At 50.5% G+C, this 23,050-nt stretch overlaps 2 protein-coding genes across 4 annotated transcripts in view; one reads left to right on the top strand and one right to left on the bottom strand.

The window, feature by feature from the left end:
* The window catches only part of LOC309643282 (uncharacterized protein), a 437,652-nt gene that overhangs the window by 111,826 nt on the left and 302,776 nt on the right, over positions 1–23,050 (bottom strand). The window lies entirely within an intron of this gene.
* GREB1 (growth regulating estrogen receptor binding 1) overlaps positions 1–23,050 on the top strand; it is a 145,926-nt gene that overhangs the window by 97,754 nt on the left and 25,122 nt on the right. For 2 of the 3 annotated variants that reach the window (XM_082425885.1, XM_082425887.1), the window contains exons 10-21: positions 1,365–1,550; positions 4,165–4,515; positions 5,604–5,732; positions 6,442–6,570; positions 7,209–7,406; positions 8,132–8,312; positions 9,688–9,883; positions 11,337–11,473; positions 16,886–17,225; positions 18,585–18,700; positions 19,997–20,196; positions 22,256–22,345. In XM_082425885.1, coding sequence (XP_082282011.1) covers positions 1,365–1,550; positions 4,165–4,515; positions 5,604–5,732; positions 6,442–6,570; positions 7,209–7,406; positions 8,132–8,312; positions 9,688–9,883; positions 11,337–11,473; positions 16,886–17,225; positions 18,585–18,700; positions 19,997–20,196; positions 22,256–22,345 — 2,253 coding nt within the window. The remainder of the gene's footprint in view (positions 1–1,364; positions 1,551–4,164; positions 4,516–5,603; positions 5,733–6,441; positions 6,571–7,208; positions 7,407–8,131; positions 8,313–9,687; positions 9,884–11,336; positions 11,474–16,885; positions 17,226–18,584; positions 18,701–19,996; positions 20,197–22,255; positions 22,346–23,050) is intronic. The other variant, XM_082425886.1, reaches the window with a different exon arrangement.

Genomic DNA, 23,050 nt, shown 5'->3' with positions numbered 1-23,050 from the left:
GGCGTGCAGGCTTCAGTAGTTGCGGCACGTGGGCTCAGTAGTTGTGGCTCGCGGGCTCTAGAGCGCAGGCTCAGTAGTTGTGGCGCACGGGCTTAGTTGCTTCACAGCATGTGGGATCTTCCTGGACCAGAGATCAAACCCGTGTCCCCTGCATTGGCAGGCGGATTCTTAACCACTGCACCACCAGGGAAGCCCCTCAGATTCCCTTTTATCTGGGCCCCGTTGTAGCTTCTCTGTGCCTCTTTCATGACAAATTTCACATCCTTCTTTTAATAGTAATTCTTTTCATTACCTCTTATAAACCATAATGTTTGTGAACAATGCTACCCAAATTGTGGTCCCTGGACCAGCAAAGCCAGCATCACCTGGGACCTCAGTAGAGGTGTGAATTCCCAGGCCCATCCCGGAATCCGAATCAGAAGCTCTGTGGTGGGGCCCAGCAACTGTGTTTTAGGAAGCCTTCAGGGGACCCTCATGCACCCTCAAGTCTGGGAATCAATTTCCTGGAGGACATGAACGGTGCCCCAGTCACCAGATCTTCCCCCAGAGCCGAGTGTGAGGCCCGTACATAGCACACGGCAGGCGTCCACCAAGTGTGTGTTGGGTGAATAAATGGAGACCTTCTGAACACAAGATGCCACGCACACGCTTAACCACACTTGATCATCTCAGCAACCACACGAGGGCTCGATTTTCTCCACCCCGTTCTACAAAGGTGGAGACTGAGGCTTAGGGAAGTTAAGCTTCTTGCTGAGGGTCACATAGTTAATAAATGGTGCAGAGACGAGTCGGAACTGGCCTGGGCTGTCCCGCCTCTGAGAGTTGCCATCAGAATTAATCTTGTAACGTTCGCTAAAGCATTTGTCAAGTTCTGTCAGTATTCGGAGTCTCTGGTCTGTACAGTGATTTATTTTCCTAACTCAGCTTGTCAGAGAGTTCTGGGGGACTGGGAGGCAGAATCCAACACGGGGAGTTGGGGAGGCTCGGGCTGGCGCAGGCCTGGCAACGATCTGGTAGGTGTTGCCCGCGTGAAATTTCTAGAGTCAGAGCCAAAGGAGCAGCACAGGCGATGACTGTTCAGCTTTGGCAGTTCCCTCTTGGCCTGGGCTTGCTTGGCTGTAGAATAGGGGATTGGACTAAATGAACAAGAAAATGCTACAGCCCCTGTCTGTTCTCAGAGCAGGTGCACAAATCAGCAAGGGCTGGGGGTTCAAGATTTCCTGGAAAGGAGCACTTGAGTCACCCCAGGTGCAACTGGCCTGCCTGTTTTCACTCCCTCGCATTCAGAGATTCCCCCCACATGCGGGGACCACGCCTTGTGCCCGAGGCCAGGGGCCAAGCGGGTGCTGTTGCTCCTCCCCCAGGCCACGGGCACTTCCCTTACCTCTGTGGGAACCTGAACGATGTCGTCGTGAGCCCTCTCCTGTACACGTGCTACCAGAACTCCCAGTCTGTCTCCAGAGCATATGCACAGTATGGGGCCTCCACGATGCAGCCCATCTCAGAGGAGATGCAGCTCCTGCTGACCGTCTACTATCTCGTCCAGCTGGGTGAGTCTCCCTCCCATTTCGTGGGAACCACTGGTGGAATAATCGCTAAAGGCGGGAACCGCACAAGCCTTGATCGCTGACCCTCTCTTGGAGCCCTTGTGAAGACCGCCTCTGCTATCAGGTCACTGCAGTGGTCTCCACCCCGAGGGGCTGGAAGGGCCTTAAAGTAGGTCAAAATCTACAGTGGGAATTCAAAAATGATTTCCCTGCCCTTCTAGGCGCAGAGATACAGCAGGAATAAAACAATGGCTTTGCCCTCAAGGAGACTGTATCCTAGTGGGAGAGAGAAACAGTAAACAAGTGGAAAGTAAGCAGAGGGAGGTGGGGTATGTGATTGTGGGATTGTTTCAGGTTGTCAGAAAAGGCCTCTGTGAGGAGACGGCGTTTGGGTCGAGACCCGAGTGATGAGAAGGATCCAGCCTTATGAAGATCTGAGGGAGGCAGAGCGGGGAGCATGGGTGGGCGGCAGGCGGGGCTGGAGCATGGAGCCCCAGGTCAGTGGGAGCCAGGGCGGCTGCAGAGTGAGAGCATGACAGTGAGGGTGCTGTCAGAGACGGGGTAGGGCCTCAGGCTAAGGTCAAGGGTTCATATTTTAGACACACTGAGAAACACTTTGTATTTGTCTGCTCAGGCTGCCATAACAAAATGCCACAGACTGCGTGCTTAAACCTCAGAAATTTATCTTCTCACAGTTCTGGAGGCTGGAAATCCAAGATGAGGGTGGCAGCAAGGTTGGGTTCTGGTGAGGCCTCTCTTCCTGGCTTGCAGACGGCTGCCTTCTCCCTGTGTCCTCCTCTGTGCATGTGTGTGGGGACAGAGGGTGAGCTCTGGTGTCGCCTCCTCTTCTTATAGGGCCACCAGTCCTACTGGCTTAGGGCCCCACCCTTCTGACCTCACTTAGCTACTTCTTTAAAGGCCCTATCGCTAAATAAGTCGTATTGGGGGTTAATACTTCAAGATGCGAATTTGAGGGGGACACAATTCAGTCCATAGCACCACTGCAATGTTTTGGGCAGGGGACAGATATGATCTGACTTTCATTTCAAGAAGACCACATGGGCTGCCATGTGTGGCCAGATGGTGCAGTCGTCCCAGTGAAGGCAGGTGGTGGCTTGGACCACTGACGGCCACAGGGGAGAGATTCTGAAGGTCAGGATGGTGGGCTGTCTGTCTGAGGGACGTGAGGGAGAGATGGCACTTGCGTTTTGGCCTGAGCAGCCCGGTGAGCCATGGCGCTGGAGGATGAGCGCAAGTCCTGTCTCGGCAATTTCAAGTTTGAGCTGCTGATGGGGCAGCCAGGTGGGCCAAGTCAAGGATTTGGATGTGCAGATCTTGAGCCCCAGGGAGAGGTTGCAGCTATAGGTATAAATTTAGGAAACACGGGCTCAGTGATGATCTATAATAAAGCTGTGAGGCTGGATGAGAGACTGGGAGGGGTGGTGGATGGAGGAAAGTGCCAAGGTTTGAGCCCTGGGACACTCAGCATTCAGGAGACCCAGAGGAGACGGAGATGGAGCAGGTAGGGAGGAACCCTCGAGCGTGCTGCTTAGGACTGTCCGGAATCTGGGAAAATGCGGATGTGTTTCTCTTTCTCACTCTTACAATCCACATCCAATCCATCAGTAAGCCCGGCTTCATCCTGAATCCAACCTCACCCACCTTCTCTATCACCACCTCCCTTGCCCAGGGTACCACTCTTGCTCAAGCTAAGACAGCTCAAGGCTGCACAGCTGCTGCTGGGTGGAGCTGGATGGGGACGCGTCTTCTAAATCGAGGCGTGGTGCTCTTTCCTCCAGCTCACCCAAATGTGAAATTTTGACACATCAACCAGAAAATACCCGTAGGGAAGAAAACACTGAAGGTGCTCAATCTCACTAGTCATCAAAGAGATACAAAATTAACACATGAAACGAGGGATGCTTTTCTCAACTAAACTGATGGTGACAGCCCAAACGATGCTGTCCAGTGGAGCTAAGGGTGCAGGAGAACCAGTGTTATCGTGTGTCATTAGTGTCATGGTACGTTGAGACATTTCAGCCATCTGGAGACAGTCTGATGATATGTATTAGCTGGCTCTGTAAGCCCAATTTAGAGCATTTAGGCTAAGGAATGTCCTATACATAAAGCTGTGTATTGCAGAAGTATTTATAAATGTGCTTATTTGGAAGCAGTACAGGGGTCAACAGTAGATCAGCATTGCTCAGTCCGTGATGGTACCTCCACGTTAACAGTGCCCGTTAACAAGTGCTGTTGATGAAGGCCGTAAACATCATGCAAGCGTGATTGCGGCGTGATGGTGAGGAAAGCAGACACGCCTTGAAGTCATAGGCCCGCAAGCATTATAACGATGTAAAACCCGCACGTGGAAAAAAAAAAGATGGAGAAACATACAAAAATAGTAGTGGTTCTGTTAGGATGGTGAGATGAGGGCTGCTTTCATCACCTCCCTCTATTTCCCACCTGTCTCGCATGCCATTTAACGTTAATCATTTAGGTTGTGTTGTTTGAGAGTTCGTTTACACGCATTTCCCCAGCACGGCCCCGGTTATGTTGGTGTGAAGCTGCCGCATGGGGCAGGTGCTGAAGCCCCTTCCGCCCGCCTTGTCATTGCCAGCGGCGGACCAGGTGCCCCTGATGGAGGACCTGGAGCAGATCTTCCTGCGCTCCTGGCGGGAGTCGCACCTGACGGAGATCCGGCAGTACCAGCAGGTGCCACCGCAGCCCGTCCCGCCGGCGCCTGGGGCCGTGGCGCCCGTCACCTCGGCGCAGCTGCCCTGGCTGGCCGGCCTGGCCGCCAGCTCCTGCAACGACAGCGTGCACATCATCGAGTGCACCTACTCCCTGGCCGAGGGCCTCTCTGAGATGTTCCGCCTGCTCATCGAGGGCAAGCTGGCCAAGACCAACTACGTGGTGATCATCTGCGCCTGCCGGAGCGCCGCCATCGACTCCTGCATCGCTGTCACCGGTGAGGCTGGGCCCCGCCGCTGGGCTGCCGGGAGAGCAGTCTGGTGATGCCCAGAAGCCCTCCTTTGCCGTTGCCCCCTTTTGCCTCTCGTGGCCCCGGGTTTGCAGCTGCGCTGGTTAGTAACAGCCGTTAGCGCACAGTAGCCGCTGGTGTGCCCTGAATAGTGCGCTTCGGGAAAAATTCCATCCCTCCTGGCATAGAAGGTGAGCCGTTCCCCTTTCTCTAGAGAGACTGGGGGCAGGTTTGGATCTGGATAGATGCAGGGAAAACCTGGGTCCCCCGTGCACCTGCTGGTCTGTGGTTTAATGACTCTGGCCCTCAGCTTCTTCAACTACCTAATGGAGATGAAAAAAAATAAATAATGGCCTTCTTGTGTTGTGTGGGTTAATGAGCCAATTAGCTAATTAATTATAAAAACGTGTATTGAAGCCCTACTATGTGCAGTCACTGTTCTGGGGGCTGGGGACGCAGGAGTGATGTCCCTGCTTTCCTGGAGCGTGCGTTCTGGTGGGGAGACAGACACCAAACAGCGCAGAATGTCCCGGGGGCGGGGGGAGGGATGGAGGATTGCAGTAACTATGCAGGGTCCCAGTGATCTCTTGGCATTCCTTCGTCATAAACACCTGTGTTTTTAATAAATTCTTTACATTGATTTCAGTAATATCTTTAGTAATAAACCTCGAGCCCCTGCTGTGTCAGGCATTGGGCTGAATATTTTATAAACATTGTCTTGTTTTATCCTCACAATAGTCCTGTGAAGTAGATGATACTTTTAGCCACGAATTCCAGATGAGGAAACTGGGTCAGCCTAGGTTACACAGCTAGTTAAGCGGGGAGAGAGTCAGGTTCCAAACCCCAGCAGCCCAAACTCAGGGATTTCCCTCTTATTATCCCAACTACTAAACTGGGCCCGGGGGGTGTGTACCCATTATTCATTTCACCAGCAGGAAGCCCTGCTGTTAGCCAGGCATGGTGCTGGGCTTGCGGGATGGAGGGAGAAAGAGATTCAGGCACAGACCCTGCCATCGAGGAGCTCACGTGCTAATTCTAAGCGGAGGGCCCAGTCCAAATTGTTGTTTGTTTTCCAGGAAAATACCAAGCCCGGATTCTTTCTGAGAGCCTTCTCACCCCAGCCGAGTACCAGAAAGAAGTCAATTATGAGCTGGTTACGGGGAAAGTGGACTCTCTGGGAGCCTTTTTTAGCACCCTCTGTCCAGGTAGGCTTGTAGTGAGACAGGTGCAAATTCATAAATTGATGAGAAAGACACCAAGGGCAAGGTCGTCTCGGGGATGGAGCCCACCCCGCGTGACCTGCTGAGGCTGGCCTGGGTTTGCATGTGTGGGCGGCCCTTCCAGCTGTGGGTCTCTGGCTGGCTGTTTCCTGCTCTGGCTGTGAGTTCACTAGGTGGCGGCTTTGTGGTTTCGTCCTTTGGGGGCACACAAGGGCCTTGTGCCTGGTTCTCCGTACCTCTCCGGCTCTGTCCATCACCCTCCTGCCTCCCCCTCTGTGTTGCTTAAAGCTTCTCACTGGAGAAGTGTATTCTCTGTGCCTCATTCTGTGTGTCCTGTGCCTTGAGTGCCCGTCTCCCTTCTTTTCCTGGCTACTCACCCTACAAGACTCACCCTATTTCCTCCCAGAAACTCTTGCTGGCCCCTCCTTCTCCAAGATGTGCTCAGACCCCTACCTCCTGACCTTTGGCATCTCGCTCTTCTTTCTTTCTGTCCTGGCACCTTCTGGGTCATAATGTAATTTTCTTTAGCACATCTGCCTTCCTGGGCTGTGGGCTCCTTGACAGGATGGGCCACCCTATCTCTGGTGCCCCAGGCCCAGGACAGTGCCTGATACATAGGGGGTGTTCCATAGATGCTTGCCGAGTTTCACTGAGACAGAAAACCCATTTCTGTTATTCTTTCCGTTTTGGGCAGAGGGCGACATTGATGTTTTGCTGGACAAATTTCATCAGGAAAATCAAGGCCAGATTTCTTCCTCACTTACTGCCTCCTCTGTCACCAAATCAGTATCCCTAGACGTCGGCGGGACACCGGTATGCACAAGTGAGTGACGCCGGGGCGCTGGTGGCCGAGCTCTGGGCTGCTGAGGCAGCATCCAGGGCCCACAGGGGCTGCAAGGAAGCAAAGGTAGAGGCACCTCCAGCGGGCAGGGCATCTCCTTAGAATCGAGTAGACCTAATATCTAATTTTAATTTTAGTCTTTGATGATAACAGTCTCATTTTACCCTGAAATGTACATCTGTACAGTTTTCCTGAGATGGCACATTTCTCTGTTGATTTCCAGTTTATTGATGCATTGTTGAAATACTTTATTCATTCTAAGTTCCTGAAGGGCTGTGATGGTCTCCTCCTCTTCCAGAGAACCTGTAGCCTCTTCCAAAATCCAATCTCAGCATCAGCTTCCCTGGGATGCCGTCCTTGTCCCCTCCAGGTGGAGCAGGTCACAGCCTCTGTGCTCCCCGAGTGCTATTCATCCTTTTATTTTTAAATTAGGAAAAGGGTGTGAAATGACCATCACGGTGGGTAGCCCGGAGCAGGCGCTCAATGAATATTGGTGTTTTCCCCATTCCCTCATCACTTTGTGTGCCAGACGGGGCCCCCTGCTTGATTCCCTAGCAGAGGTCCAGGGCTGTAGCCATCTGCTGGCGTGCACCTCACCTTGATGGGGGCTCTGGTTCCAGGTTACCATCTGGAGCCTCACCGCATCTGGCCCTTCCAGCTGGCCGTGGCCCAGAAGCTCCTCTCCCACGTGTGTTCAATCGCAGATTCCAGCACCCAGAATCTGGACTTAGGATCCTTTGAGAAGGTGGACTTTCTGATTTGTATTCCACCCTCAGAAGTGACCTACCAGCAGACCCTGTTCCACGTCTGGCATTCAGGTACGGGCCTTTCAGGGGCAAGTGTGAGGTCTGTGTGGAGAAGCTTTGATCTGTTTGCATTCAGATTTGGATTCTAACACCATCTTTACTTCTAAAGTAGAGGGTGCCATATTAACACCCCGGTTTCATAGCTCATGAAACTCATGCCCAGAGGAAGCGACTTGTCCACTATTTTATAATCTGTTAAAGGTAGAACATGACTTGAATGTTCCCTCTGTCCCACTCAAGTCAGTGAAGTATGTCCCGATATCTGGCTTCAACTTAATGTATTTTCCCTGTGCTTTCAAGGGGATTAAACATGAACCACACAGAGAGTCAGTGTCTTCACTCGGAGGGTTCACTCTGAGTGCTCTAACCTCAGGCCTGGTGGCATTCAGGCTGGAGATGATTTTGGTGGGTGAGAGGGGACCTTTCCCTTTCTTTCAGTCACCCATGCTGGGCTCAGCTGCTTCACGGAGGCAGCTCTGCTGTGCCCCTGGGTGGGCTGTGTACATACCGCGCTGGGGAGCAGGCCCACCTCCAGGCCCTGCTCCTGCAGGCAGTGACACGACAGTCGCCTGCAACGGGCATCGGCCTCCCTGACTCACACGTTCCTCCTGCATCCCCGCAGCCTCCAGTCCCAGCAAGGAGCCTGCCATATGCGAGATGCTCCTCAAGTGTCTGTTGCTGCGTGAAGAACTCATGACCATGTTTGGAGTTACGGATGCATTTTCACTGTGTTGCAGGGGTTTTGCTGGAGCTTGGCTTGGAAAAGGAGCACATGACCAAGCAGAGGGTCGAGCAGTATGTTTTGAAGCTAGATGCCGAGGCGCAGACAAAATTCAAGGCCTTTCTGCAAAACTCCTTTCAGAATCCACACACGCTCTTCGTCCTCATCCACGACCACGCCCACTGGGATCTCGTGAGGTTAGCCTGGCGTTGGCACATGGCAAGGCTGGCATTTCCCTTCTTTGAATGAATATGTATGGATAATACTGTGGGTACAAGTGTTAAAAAGATGAATGGTGTTGGGGGCTTGGCATTTGTAGGCAGATGCTGTGGGTGTATTTCAGACCTTAGGGCCGGAAGTTACCTGAGGGATCATCTAGTGCAGCCTCTGAAAGGTACCATTATGGAAACTAGAGAAGGGAGGCATCTCGCTCAGTGTCGCAGGCTGGGGTGGGGGAGGGAGGGTATCAGTGGCAGAGCAACAGGTACCGGGAAGGGATCCTGATGGGAGTAGCTCTGCCCAGGCCCCTTCCTGATGGAGCCCCATTGGCTCTGGACACCATGGGTCACAGCTGGTGCCCTTCCCAGGGGAGATGTTACTTTCTCAATTCAAATGAACATAAATCTAGATGAATTTCAGATGGTGTCAAGTCTGGAGTCTGGTAGGATTCCTGGGTGTTTACCAGGATTGGTCATCTCCGTGAGACTGGCCTTGGGGTTGTGTGTTTAGACACTGCCACTGACATGGATGAGGTGGGAAAGAAGATTGTGGGTCAGGTATCGGAGGAAGGCTTTGATTTAGCACAGGGGCAGAAGCTCAGGGCTGGCCAGAGCCTTAAATTTCACCCAGTTAAAGGGTTTACATTCTCGCATCCATGTATGGGTGTGGGGGAATTTGAACATTCTGAAGTATATAAAAAGCTAAATTGTACATATCCATTTGGTGGGTAGGTTTCTCAGAGTGGCTACCTGCCACCCAAAAGGTGAAGCACTGATTTTTTTCCTGTCCCCCTAGATTTACAGACAAGAATGCTGAGACCATTGACCCACTGAGAAAGGCTGAGACGCACTTGTCTCCTCGGCCCCTTGTCCAAAATGCTTCCCATTCCTGATCCTATACTTTAAAATTTAGTATAGAATTTACCATGTTATGTCCTCTTTGGGTCATTTCAAGATGAGTAGGACTGTTGGAGAAAAGAATTTAAGGAGGCAGGTGTACAGTCAGATGGGGCCAAGGGAGAAAAGGCGACTCCTTGACAACTCCTGGCTGAGCATCCCTGTGCTAGAGAAGCAGGTGGATTGTGTATCTCGCCAGCAATCCTCTGGAGACACTGTTCCCCCAGCCAAGCTTTTAATAAGTCATGAATATTCCGGGGAGTCCCTGAAGGGTACCTGAAGCGCAGTCATATTTAAAGATTTCATTTTCCTAGTCATGGGCAGAGCCCTAAGCTTCGATTGTTGCCAGCGTTGGGAGGCTCACTGTCAATTGATCCAACTGATTGATTGTCGTCAAATGACAGGACAGTGCTTGCCATTCCGCTTATCGTTTCTTCTCCCCCTTTTGCTCCCTCAGTAGCGCTGTTCACGACCTCTACTCCCAGAGTGACCCGTCCATGGGGCTGGTGGACAGATTGCTCAACTGCAAGGAGGTGAAGGAGGCCCCCAACATCGTGACGCTCCACGTGACCTCCTTCCCGTACGCACTGCAGACGCAGCACACCCTCATCAGCCCTTACAACGAGATACACTGGCCGGCCTCCTACAGTAATGTGAGTGTCCCAGGCTGCTGGGCCCACTGTAGCAATGACCTTACGTTGGGAGAGATCCCGTTCACTAAAGACTTGACTGACTAGCCCAGTTGAGGGTCAGTGGGTTCCAGCTCCTTGGATCTTTGATTCTCCCCAGGATTAGATTTAAACCCTTCTTGGTCTTTAGAAACCTTCCTGTGTGCATTTGTTGGCTCCCTGTCTTAGAGCATGTAATGCAACACAGTTGGTTTACTGTTTCTCTGGCGACTGAAGCTCTATGAGCAGCGTTCTGAACACCTGCTCTCCTGGTGTTGGACGTACAGCCCTCTAGGGCTGTGGGGATTTGGACTCCACGTGGGGTAACTCCTAAGTTTGTCTAGAAGCCCTGGAAATGTTCCTGGCTTTCCTACCCCTGCATCCTTCAGCAGCAAGGTTCAAAATCTCCTTCCTCAAACTGAACACACGTCCACAAACCCTGGTGAGTTTTATTTCAGCTTATCACCTGCCATTTTCTCATCAAAATAGAAGACAGCAGTCATTCTGGTAATTTGAGAAATCTGGTGGTTGGATTCCACCTAATTACACAAGCAATAAGTAGACGTCAAGTTGTGGACTTTTTCGGAGTGTCTCGGAATCATCCGAGGAACTTCTAAAGGCGCTGATGCTTGGCTTCCTTCCCGCCGATTCAGAATCAGAGGTAGCAACGGCATTTGTTTTTATGTAGCGCTTCCCGTGAGCCAGGCAGGCACTGTTCTAAGTGCTTTATCATATGAACTGAGGTAAGACACAGGTGCTAGGATGATTTCCGATTTGCAAAGGGGGAAAATGAGGCAGAGGGGAGGGGTGAAGCCGCTTGCCTAAAGCCATGCAGCTAGAAGGTTCTGGAGCCGGGATATGACCCAGTCCAGCGAAATCCACGGCCCTCATGTTTAACCACTGTGCTACTTAAGGATGAAATTCATGCCTTTGTAATTTTAGCATCCTCTCCCCCCCCAGCTTTGCTGTGCTCTGAAGTTTGATAAGCTCTGATGTTAGTTTGGGAGGAATTTTATATCAGTGTGGGTAAAATTGGTTGGATGAATGCATTTCTTTCTGCTGATTTAATAGCAGCTGAATGCAAAAGAGTTGATTTGTCTATTCCTAAAACCAGCCAAAATTGTTGGAAAGAAGCAATTTTAACAAAGGAAGTTGTGTGTTTAAAAAAAAAAAAAGAGGCTGATTTTCTTCTTGGCAAAGGCACTGGGGTCAGCTGAATGGAAAAGTCTTGACCGATGGGGAGACGCTGGCCCTTACGCATGGAGTGCGCCGTGCTCTGGGGCCGCAGAGGAAAGACAATTATAAAACGTCATCCAGGGGATTGCAGTCAGCACGGTTCAGATCAAGATGCCCGTCCAGGTCATCTGTGCGCCCGGAGTGTGACCCTTTCAGTCCCCACAAAGGCAATGTTTGCGTGACCGATGCGCTTCTGTTTTAGGGAGTGGACTTGTATCCTGAGAATAAGAAGTACTTCGGGCTGTCCGAGTTCATTGAGTCCACCCTCTCAGGACACAGCCTCCCCTTGCTGAGATATGACAGCTCCTTTGAGGCCATGGTCACCGCATTGGGAAAAAGGTACCTGTCTCTCTTGAAGTTACTAAAAATGCTCCGTAGTCAAGTGCAAGGTGAGGAATGTGCAGCCAGGGAATTCCAGGGAGGGGGCCACCTCTCTCCCTTCCTGGGTGACTCAGTCCCTCCATTAAAGGGATCCTGGTTTATTTCTCGTCTTGCCTTTTTGGGCCGGTGATGTTGTTCCAGAAAATTTGAGAGATGAGAATGGGCAGAAATATGCTAGAATGTGGGATTGCATGTCTGAGACTCAAGGGAGGGCAAGAAAATGGGAGGTAAGATAGCAAAAGGTTTAAAGGAAGAGAGAGTGGCGGTCAGTTGGCTTTGTCTTTATTTCCTTTGCATGTCATCTACGGTGTGCTTATTTTGTGCCGGTCACTGTTCTTACTTTCATCATGTTATTTAGTCCTCCCGACCTCTCTGAGCCAGTTGCTATTTTTATTCCCATTTTGCAAATAAACTGAGACTCAGGGAGACCCCATGACTTTCTCAGGCCACACGTCTAGCAAGTGACAGAACTGGGTGTGAACCCAGAGTCAGTGCTACCTTTTCAACCCTGTCACAGCAGACCCCTGAGGTGGATATCAGCGCTGCCATTTTACAGATGAGGAAACTGAGGCTCAGGGAGGTTAAGTGCCGACATCCACACAGTTTATACGTGGAAAAGCCAGGCCAAGCTTTACAGACTGTCTAATACAAAACAAAATGAATGGCTCTGCCGCCAGTTGTGGGTGTTGAACTGAGCTCTGCCCTCTCCCCTCATGGCACCTCATTTGTCTCACTTGCTGACAAAAGGATTGAATTAGACACGTACTTCCCAAGCTATACTGCTGGATGCTAATAGTTGTTATGTCACGAGGGGTTCCACGGTCATGTGTGTTTGATAAACCTTACGTTTAACAAAGGGTTCTTCTCCCAATGAGAGTTCTCAAAGCCTTCAATGTGCCACGTGTGCTATAAATCTCCAAGAGACGGCTAGAGCGTGCGGCATCTCCGTTGTCTCATGGGATTAGCGTTCCCCAGAGCACCCTTTGGGGGACTGAATCCCTTTCAGCTCTGACGCTGATAGGTTTAATCAGGCCACTTGTCCAACTCGTGGATTGTCAGCCGAGCTCTCAGAACCTTGCTGAGGGAAGACACGCTCCAAGATTTTACACTAAGGCTGTGAGAACTGACCTTTGTCCCACCTCTGCTTCTCTGCCCGGCTCCCCGGCTTCTCCTCGTGCAGCAAACATGTGCTGAGCGCTTAGCGATCTGTAGACGTTGGGCCAGTATTTTCCATTTATTGCCTAATACAGTCCTCACAATGGCACAGTGAGACAGGAGACACTGTTAGTCCCCCATTTGACAGAGAAAGAAACAAAGACTTGGGTTAGGTCACTTGCCCAAAGTCATGTGGGGTGTTTGTAGTGAAGCCAGACCAAATCCTGGTCACTTAAGTCCAAAACAGTAGACCTACTAAACTGTACGGAGCGAGCTCTCACAGCTGGTAGAAGGCCAGAGTGATCATGGCACCATACATCCTGGCTCTACTCTTTATTAGTTTTAACTTTAGGCAAATCATGGAACCTGCCTGAACAGTCTACTTTCAAGTGATATTGTACCACTTCCTGTATAAGATTCTTACAATAGTATGTTTCCATTTCTCTCCTCCTAGGCTTTGTGCTTTTCTTATCATACATTTTACTTATATATGTTATAAACTTCCCAATAAATCACATTTGCTTTAGGCAGTCGATCATCTTTTAAAGATATTTAAATAAGAATATTTTTTAAAACCTCCTTTTTTATTTATGCACATAGTTAATACTTCCAGTGCTCTTCATTCATTTGTGTAGATCCAGATTTTTATCCGGCATCATTTTCCTTCTGTCCAAAGGACATTCTTTAACATTTCTTGGCAGGCAGGTCTGCTGGTGATGAACTCTTTCAGCTTTTATGTGTCTTTAAAAGTCTTTATTTTGCCTCATTTTTGAAAGATATTTTCCCTGGGTATAAAATTTAGGTTGACTTTTTTCTTTCAAAGTATTAAAGGTGTTGCTCTACTATCCTCTGACATACATTGTTTCAAACCAGAAGTCTGCTGTCATCATCGCCTTTGTTTCTCTCTGTGTAATGACCTCTCTTCCCCACCACTCCCTCCCAACCCCGGCTACTTCAAAATGTTTTAAATTTATCACTGATTTTAAGCAATTTGATTAAGATAGGCCTTGGTGTGGTTTTCTTCATGTTTCTTGAGTTAATTGAATTTTCATCAAATACGAAAAAATTTTAGTCATTATTTCCTCAAAAATTTTTTTCTACATCTCTCCTTTCCCCTTTTAGAGTAATCCAACTGTACATATATTAGCCTACTTGAAGTTGTTCCATAGCTCTCCGATGCTATAGTCATTATTTTCTGTTTCCCTCTGTTTCATTTTAGATCATTTCTATTGTTATGTTTTCAAGTTTACTAGTGTTTTTTTTCTGCTGTCAGTCACATCCAGTTTATTTATATTTATATTTTTATTTTTCACAAAAGCAAAATAGTCATATAACAAAGTTCCTAAGAGAAGAAGAAAGGCAATTTCAGGTAGCACATCCATGAATGTACACACTGACAAATTGATAATAAATTGTTACTTGTGTTTGTTTATTAATCAGGACTGTTCCTTGCAAGTGACTGAAACCCAGCTTGAGCTACTTTAGGAAAGGGAGAGGAATGCACTGTCATGAAATAAAAGGAGAGGTTGAATAAATAAACCACAGAACTAGATGCAGCTGGTTTCAGGAACAACTTAAGTTAGGTATTAAACACTGCCAAGACTGTGTTGTCTTGTCTTTGGTATTTTTCTCTGTGTTAGCTTTATTGTATCTCATCACACACTGGTTTCTTCCATGTGCTGACAACATCATCCCTAGCTGCTGCTGAACTTCATATTCTCCAGGTTCTAGAAGGGGACTGATTCTTATAAATAGTTTGAAAAATCCCAAGAAAAGCCTGATGACCCATCCTGGGTCAGGTAACCATTCCTGAACTGATCCATTGTAGCTGGCAGGGCCGGGCCAAATACCAAGGTGGGAGCTCCCATGAGAATTCAGGATCCAGTTCTTTTTCTGTCTCAGACACTTTAGTTTTCATCTCTAGAATCTGAGTCTTTTTTATGTTTCCATTTAAAATGCTCGATTTTTCCTGTATCTTCTTAAACATATGGAATATAGTTATAATAATTGTTTTAATGTTCTTCTCTACTAATACTGTCATCTGTGTTGTTTCTGGGTCAGTGTCTATTGGTTGATTTTCCCCCCTCCCTATTATGGGTTGTGTTTTTCTGCTTCTTTACATATCTGGTGATTTTTGAGAGGATGCCAGACATTGTGAATTTTACCTCGTTGGGTGCTGGATATATTTGTATTCCTATAAATCTTCTTAAGCTTTGTTCTGAGATACAGTTAAGTTACTTGGAAACAGTTTAATTCTTTCAGGTTTTGCTTTTAAACTTTGTTAGGCAGGACCAGAGCAGTTTTTAGTCTAGGGCTAATTTTGTTCACTACTGAAGTGAAACCCTCTAAGTACTCTACAATATTTCATGAATTTTGATGTCTTCCACACTGGTGATGGGAACAGGAACTATTCCAAGCCCTATGTGAGTTTGAAGTATTGTTCCCTCTAATCCTTTTGGATGGTCCTTTTCTTGGCTTTGGGTAGTTTTCTCACATATATGCACTGGTCACTACTTAGCTGAGGATTTGAATGGGACCCTCTGCCGCTCTCCTGAGTTCGCTATCTGTGCAGTTCTCTCCTCTTTGGTAATTTCCCCCATGAACTCTGGCTGCCTTGGTTTCCCTGGACTCCAGATCTTTCCTCAACTCAGGGAGACACTGGGGCTTGCCTGGGTTCCTCCTTCCCGAGCAATCCTGGGAACTCTTTCCAGGTAGAAACGGGAGGCTTACCTAATTTCTTTTCCATTTCGAAGGATCACTGTCTTTCATTGCTCAGTGTCTTGAAACACTGTTGTTTCTTCTATTTATCCAGATTTTTAGTTATTTCTGATGGAAAAATAAATCTAGTCCCTGTTACTCTGTCTTGGCCAGAAGCAGAAGTCTCTGCTTGTCCTCTGAGCAGAGTTGAAAGCAGATGTTGGAGGTGGGGAGAAGAGTGTGCTTCTCCCTAAGTGACATCTTGCTCTTCTTACCTTGCTCAAGGTGACAAGGGGCCACCACAGCTGGGGCAGTGCTGTAGAGAGTGGAGACAATGCATTTTCCACTCTGCTCTCTTTCTTCCTGGGCACTACTTGGCCAGTGCACCAGGGGCAAGGTAAAGCAGTGCTTGGGCCACTGGTCCCCTTTGTGCCAGAACCTGCAGACCCTTAATGCCTTCCCAAGACAGAACTGGTATTGGCAAGTTTGCCGGGCCAACTCTTCAGTTCATAGAAGCCATAAAGTAGTTGAGTGCTAAGGAGAAAGAATGAACAAAAGGATAACGATGGGCAGGAGAAGATATCAGAGATGCTGTTGGAAGGTGAGCTGGCTGCCCTGATAGAACTCACAGGGTGACATGGCCGTGGGAAGGTTCCTATCTTTGTAGGTCAAGAAACTACTTTATCTTTGCTCCAAAAAGCCACTGAGTCAGGGGACTCATTCCATCTAAATAAACTCCCAAGAGCATTGCCTATAAACGGAACATCAATTTGTCTATTCCTACTGAGAAACACAGGGTGACATACAGTGACTTGGGTTTTTCTCATGGTGTTCTGGGGTCTGTCTCTGGCGCAGGGGTCAGAGCTGCTCTGGCAGTGCACGTGGTTGTGGGAGGGGTCTCCCCCTTCGTGTGACCACAGCTTCTGAAACAAAAACTAGGATTCTTGGTTTGACTGCCTGTGTTTGGATTTGTAATTCATCTGTCAAATTAAAATCACATTAGTTACATTTCTAATAACTCACTGTACATGAAATGAATGATATGCCTTTAGGATGGTCCCCCAGATCTGGGGTAAGTGGTAGTTGCACTTACATACTGATTACTGATGGTTCTCTTATTGCCAGTGGGAACCTGGAGCAAATTACCTAACTCATGGAAACATAAATTAAGCTGATGATGGGCATTTATTTTACTCATTCATCTAGTCATTGAACAGATATTTATTGAGCAGCTAGTATGCGCCAGCAGCAACAGCAAAACTTTGCTTGTTTCTCAGCTGGAAATGATAAAGCAGTTTTTGACTTGACTTCTAAGGAAGACTTCAATTTCAGGTTGTAAACAACCAGCTTCAAAAGGCAACACCACTTGTTTGTGATCCAGGAGTTGCCTGTGCCCGAGATGGCAGGTGTCTGGGTTACTTGTTTGCCCCGGGAAGGCCTTTCTCTCTCGGAGCTCTCTGGGCATCCTTGGGGGTGGCAGCCCTGGGTCACGACGTGGTCTCTCTCTGTTCCTTGCAGGTTCCCCCGCCTGCACAGCGCGGTGATCAGGACCTTTGTTCTCGTGCAGCACTACACGGCCGCGATGATGGCCGTGAGCGGCCTCTCTCAGATGAAGAACTACACATCGGTGGAGACGCTGGAGATCACGCAGAACCTCATCAACTCCCCGAAGCAGTGCCCCTGCGGCCACGGGCTCATGGTCCTGCTGCGGGTGCCCTGCTCCCCGCTGGCGGCCGTGGCCTACGAACGGCTGGCCCACGTGCGGGCGCAGCTGGCCCTGGAGGAGCACTTTGAGATCATCCTGGGCAACCCCAGCTCTGGCATCACCATCGGGAAGCACTTCTTGAAGCAGCTCAAGGTGGGACAGGAGTGGGGAGAGACTCCTGGGAGGGCGGTGGGGCGGGACCACCAGGGGGAAGGGAGGAGAGGGAGTGGGGTGGCGACAAACTCCTTAAGGTCCCATCGCGGTCCATCGGTCCATCGTGGCCTCTGCATACCGGCCCACCCCTCCAGCTGCCTCTCTTGCCACGTGCCTACCTGCAGCTTTCAGTGCAGCTGTACCACATTACTTATAAAAGCTGCACCCCCCCCCCCAAAACACACTGCTCTTTCAAACTTCTGGGTTGTAGCTTGATTTTATTTCTTTCTGGGGATTCATTTCTTCTTCTTCTTGTTTATTTAGCTGATGCCTATCAATCTGCAGAATTCAACTCAGTGTCTTTTTTTTTTAATTTTTTAAAATTTATTTATTTTTGACTGCATTGGGTCTTCGTTGCTGCGCGTGGGCTTTCTCTAGTTGCGGTGAGCAGGGGCTACTCTTTGTTGCAGTGCATGGGCTTCTCATTGCGGTGGCTTCTCTTGTTGCAGAGCATGGGCTCTAGGCATGCAGGCTTCAGTAGTTGTGGCTCACGGGCTCAGTAGTTGTGGCACGTGGGCTCAGTAGTTGTGGCTCGCGGGCTCAGTAGTTGTGGCATGCGGGCTCAGTAGTTGTGGCTCACGGGCTCTAGAGCGCAGGCTCAGTAGTTGTGGCACACGGGCTTAGTTGCTCCACGGCATGTGGGATCTTCCTGGACCAGGGCTCGAACCCGTGTCCCCTGCCTTGGCAGGCGGATTCTTAACCACTGCGCCCCCAGGGAAGTCCCCAGCGTCTTTTCTTCTTTCAGGAAGCTGCCCTTCCCCCTACTTGTCCCCCCGCACCCCCCCAACCTGGGGCAAGTTCTGTTTTACCTGCCTGTCATCTGGCTCCTCCCCCAGCAGAGAAGGGCAAGGACAGCCCCACACATCTCAGCCCCCCAAACTAGCACAGTGCCTGGACCGTAATCGCCTTTCACTAAACGTACAGGTGACGGAGGATGCAAAAGGGTTAGGGTAAGAATACTGAGAGAATAATTGGGAAGGAACTGTGAAGGCACAGCCCCACAATGGAGAGAACATAGTACCAAATGTTAGACAGTTGAGGATATACACTGTCTCGCAAAGAATGAGGCAGTCAGTTGGCAGATATTTCTTGAACAGTTGATAAGTGCCAGGCAGTGTTCTGTGTGGCTGGGAGTCCCGTGGTGAAGCCAATGGTATGCTTGTTTGCAGTTTAAATTTGATAAAAATCCAGCGAGGCATTGCAAGAGCTTTAAATCAGCAGAAGGATATCAAGGTTCCCCTGGAGCTGGGGTGGTTGGAAAGTAAGAAGTCTTACAGCTTTCTTTTTAATCGCCTGCAGATGTGGCAGAAAATTGAGGCTGCGGAGTGGAGGCCTCGGACATACTTGGAGTTGGAGGGCCTGCCTTGCATCCTGATCTTCAGTGGGATGGACCCGCACGGGGAGTCCTTACCGAGGTGAGTGGGGAGGGGCTGTGCGCCTGGGGGTCTCTGAGGAGCCAGTTGCCCGGGCTCGCCGCTGGGGGCTTTGCCAGGTCAAGCTTCCCCTGCCCGACTCTTGGGAATGCCTTCACATCAAAGTCATCATAGATGTGTATCTTTATGGTGACCGTTTTCCAGCAGATGTCAGTGAAATGCGTCTGAGGCCTGGGCAGCTTTTCCTAATTCTCAGACAGGCACCCCCCGGGCTCGTGGTGGGGGATGTGGGGACTCTTGCCGGGCTCCGTGGGTGGAGGCCCTGTAGCCGATGAGGAAGCTGAGGCTTACAGAGACTAAGCCAGTGCGCCGCATGGCGGACTCCAGGGCCGCCCGGCTTCTTGCCGCTTGGCCACACGACACTTACGCGAGGGCCACCTCGCGCCGCGTACTCACGGGCCGGGTAGAAGTGTCCGCACAGGGTTCAACCTCGGTTGTTGCCGTGTCACGGATCAAGTCTTCTATTCCTCAGCTCCATAAGGACTAAGACAATGTCTTAGTCTATCTTAACGTTGAGCAAGCGTTTACTTTTTGTATCAGGCACTGGGCTAGACTTTTAATCTAGCATTTGCACCTGTGACCATAGTATTACTCCCCTGTTTTATAGATGAGCAAATGAAAGGTCATTTGCTTTAGTAAAAGCCTAACTGCACCCCCCATCTGCCTGTCTCCAAGCCCTTTGCTGTTCCTCCGCACAGCTGTGAGCCCTGCCCCAGCCTGCCCTCTGTGCCCACACCTCCACGTGTGTCGTGACTCACTGGTGTGTCTTCCCAGGCAGACTCTCGTTTCCAGTATGGCGATGACTTGATCACCATCCTCTCCCTTGCATGGGGCATAGTCCTGGGCACATTTTAAATGTTGATGGAATAATCAAATACCCACTTATTACATATATTTCTCCCAGCAGTGCACGGAGATGGTTATTAATATTCATGGCCATCTTTCATTTGAAAAAAATCTGAGCCTCCAAGAAGTTGCCCAGCTTGTCGAGGGTCTGTCGCCAGGAAGTGGCAGGGTAGGGGTTCAAGCCTCATTTTTGTCTGACCTGAAAGTCAGTGTTCTTTGGATTCCAAGCAGCACGGGGCTAGATCCACGGCAGGGGCCCCCAGAGACTTGCAGTCAAACAGACGTTGTTGCTCAGGGGTCCCAGTGATGCTGTTTGCTTCTCCGTTTGCACGAGTCCTAGGGGCCTAATGAGGAAGGCAGGGTGCTGGTCCCCAGCGCAAGCGGTACCTCCTCTGTAGAAGGCAGTCGAGCCCTTCTTCCGTTTCCTCCCAGGTCTCTGCGGTACTGTGACCTGCGGCTCATAAACTCCTCCTGCCTGGTGAGGACGGCATTGGAGCAGGAGCTGGGCCTGGCCGCTTACTTTGTGAGCAGCGAGGCTCCCCTGGAGAAGGGGGCCCGGAGTGAGGCCTTGGAGAGCGACGCTGAAAAGCTGAGCAGCACAGACAACGAGGATGAGGAGCTGGTGACGGAAGGTGGGGAGGGCCGGTCTAGACACCTGTCCCGCACGCAGCGCGGCCCTGGGCCCGTCTGCTGGTCAGCAGCTCCCGATGAGAGCCATCTGGACACGTCTTTGGGGGAAATCCCTCAACGATTTCAGATTTTGCTTTCTCCCCCTCATTTTTGGTGATGTGAGAAAATGGAAATCCCAACAGGTTCTTCGTAGCTCTAGAATTCTTAAGGAGTAGGAAGAAAAATGGAGATTTCCTAGGCTTTAAGTTCATGCCTTGTTTGAATTGCTGGCGGAATTACTGCCTGGTTTAAGGTTCACTCACTTGTTTCCTCTATGTGAATTAACAGGATCTGTCCCTTATTGAGATTTATGAAAACAGGCTAGTTTCGTTTGCAGACATCGAAGTTCAACGCCATGTATTTTAATAGGACACATAAATCGGAGCAATGCAAGGCATTTGGCTGTAGTCAACAGGATAGCGAGAGAAAATAAAAAGCTGCTACTACAAATATGCAAGGCATTCGTGGGGTTTGGTGTAGCAGAGAGAGAGATGCAAGGAGAGCTGGAAGATGAGGGCGCTCTTCCCCCTCCATCTCTGGCTGTGTGGCTTTGGACAGGTCACGTCACCTCTCCAAGCCTCAGATGACTCGTCTGTAAAGCGGGGTGGAAAGACCCGCCTGGTGCTGTAGGAACCTCTCACAGACGTGAATGGGACCCTGACATGAAACTGCCCGTGGAGTGAATCCGCACTCCTGGGATCTCCCGACCCACCTCCGTCCTTTCCCCATTCGTTCCTCTTGGCTTCCGGCCCCTACGCCGCACCCCGGGCTCTTGGCCACACTCATCTCATGAATGTGCCCTGCTCTGTCACCTCTGGGCCACACAGGCGTTCTCCCGGCCACTCGAGTTCCCTCTGCTCCGTGCTTCACCTGGAAATCCCTGGCGGCCCTTCAGAACCGGGATCAGGGTCACCTTTCCGAGGATGTTTCCCTGCTCCTGCTTCTCCCTGCTGGGTGGGCACCTGGCCCGTGGGCTCCTCCCTCTTTGCTCTCCTTACTCTGTCCTGTAGCTGTGACCCCTGGGCAGGAGCCTCACTGACCCACCAGTGCCTCACTGGCCTGCTCTGTGTTGTACACCTGTCTCCTCAGCACTCCCTCAGAGGAGGATGCCTGGGAACGTGGATGGATGGATGGATGGAGGGAGGGAGGGAGGGATGGAGGGAGGGAGGGAGGGATGGATGGATGGATGGAGGGATGGATGGATGGAGGGATGGATGGATGGATGGAGGGATGGATGGATGGAGGGATGGAGGGACGGATGGAGGGATGGATGGATGGAGGGAGGGAGGGAGGGAGGGATGGATGGATGGAGGGATGGATGGATGGAGGGAGGGAGGGAGGGAGGGAGGGATGGATGGATGGAGGGATGGAGGGAGGGATGGATGGAGGGATGGATGGAGGGGTGGATGGAGGGATGGAGGGAGGGATGGATGGAGGAATGGATGGAGGGATGGATGGAAGGAGGGATGGATGGAGGGAAGGAGGAATGAATGGAGGGATGGATGGATGGAGGGATGGATGGATGGAAGGAGGAATGGATGGAGGGAAGGAGTAATGGATGGAGGGATGGATGGATGGAGGGATGGATGGAAGGAGGGATGGATGGAGGGAAGGAGGAATGGATGGAGGGATGGATGGATGGAGGGATGGATGGATGGAAGGAGGTATGGATGGAGGGAAGGAGGAATGGATGGAGGGATGGATGGATGGAGGGATGGATGGATGGATGGAAGGAGGGACGGATGGAGGGATGGACGGATGGAGGGATGGATGGAAGGAGGGATGGATGGAGGGAAGGAGGAATGGATGGAGGGATGGATGGATGCAGGGATGGATGGATGGATGGAAGGAGGGACGGATGGAGGGATGGACGGATGGAGGGATGGATGGATGGGTGGTTGGGTGGGTGGGTGGACAGATGAGAGATGATATGTGTGAACACACTTTGTAAACTGTGAAGTGCTGGGGGAATGTACAGGACCGTGATTACGAGGCCTCTTCAGTGTGTGTGTTTTGAACCAGGCTCCACATCAGAGAAGAGGAGCCCCGTGAAGAGAGAACGCTCCCGCTCCCGTGACTCCGCGTCTTCGTCCCTCTCCTCTAAGGCATCCAGTAAGTCTCCAAGGGGTAAAGATCCCACAGTTGGACCATTTTAGGTTTTTGAGATTTCAAAGAATGAAAAGAGATCCTTTATTTTCAACTAGAACTGGAAAGAGAAGGGATCTACGAAGAACTGGCCTTTCTAGAGAGTACGCGTCTTTCTGGACTTGGGCGGGGAGTGGGGGGGTCCTTCCCGGGAGGAGGTCGTGGCCTCTGTCCCTGCAGGGCCTGTGCGGGGTGGTGTCAGAGGGCCCTCCCTCTGTGCTCTACAGGCAGCTGTTGGTTTGGGGAATCAGGGGAGAGGAGCTGGGTGAGTGTTCTTGTCGAGTCTGAGGGCGGAGAGAAGTGGACACAGAAGACTTCACTGGGGGAGAAATAACAAAATTTAGCAAGTGTCACTGACCCCTGGACCTGGACCACACTTTGGTGGAGGGAGCGGGGAATGTGGATGAAGCGCTCCAGGCCTCTGCTCTGAGGGATGCCTCGGCCTCAGGAGCAGTCAGGACGGGCACACGTGAGACATATCGCATGTCTTCCCACCACAAGCATTTACGGAGAACCTACTCTCTACCTGGCTCAGGGCGTTGAGAGACCAATTAGATACGGACCTGCTCTCAAGGAAACCATTGTTCCTTTGGACCAGGTTATGTTGCAGTAGGGGCTGCTGTATTTTTTCTGCACACATAGTCACACCCGTGAGGTGTTAACGGTTATGCA

The sequence above is a fragment of the Balaenoptera physalus genome (assembly GCF_965194825.1).
Source record: "Balaenoptera physalus genome assembly, chromosome: 15".
NCBI classification, from domain to species: Eukaryota; Metazoa; Chordata; class Mammalia; order Artiodactyla; family Balaenopteridae; genus Balaenoptera; species Balaenoptera physalus.
The sequence above is the reverse complement of the archived record's forward strand: the minus strand, read 5'-3'. Positions and strand labels throughout refer to the sequence as shown.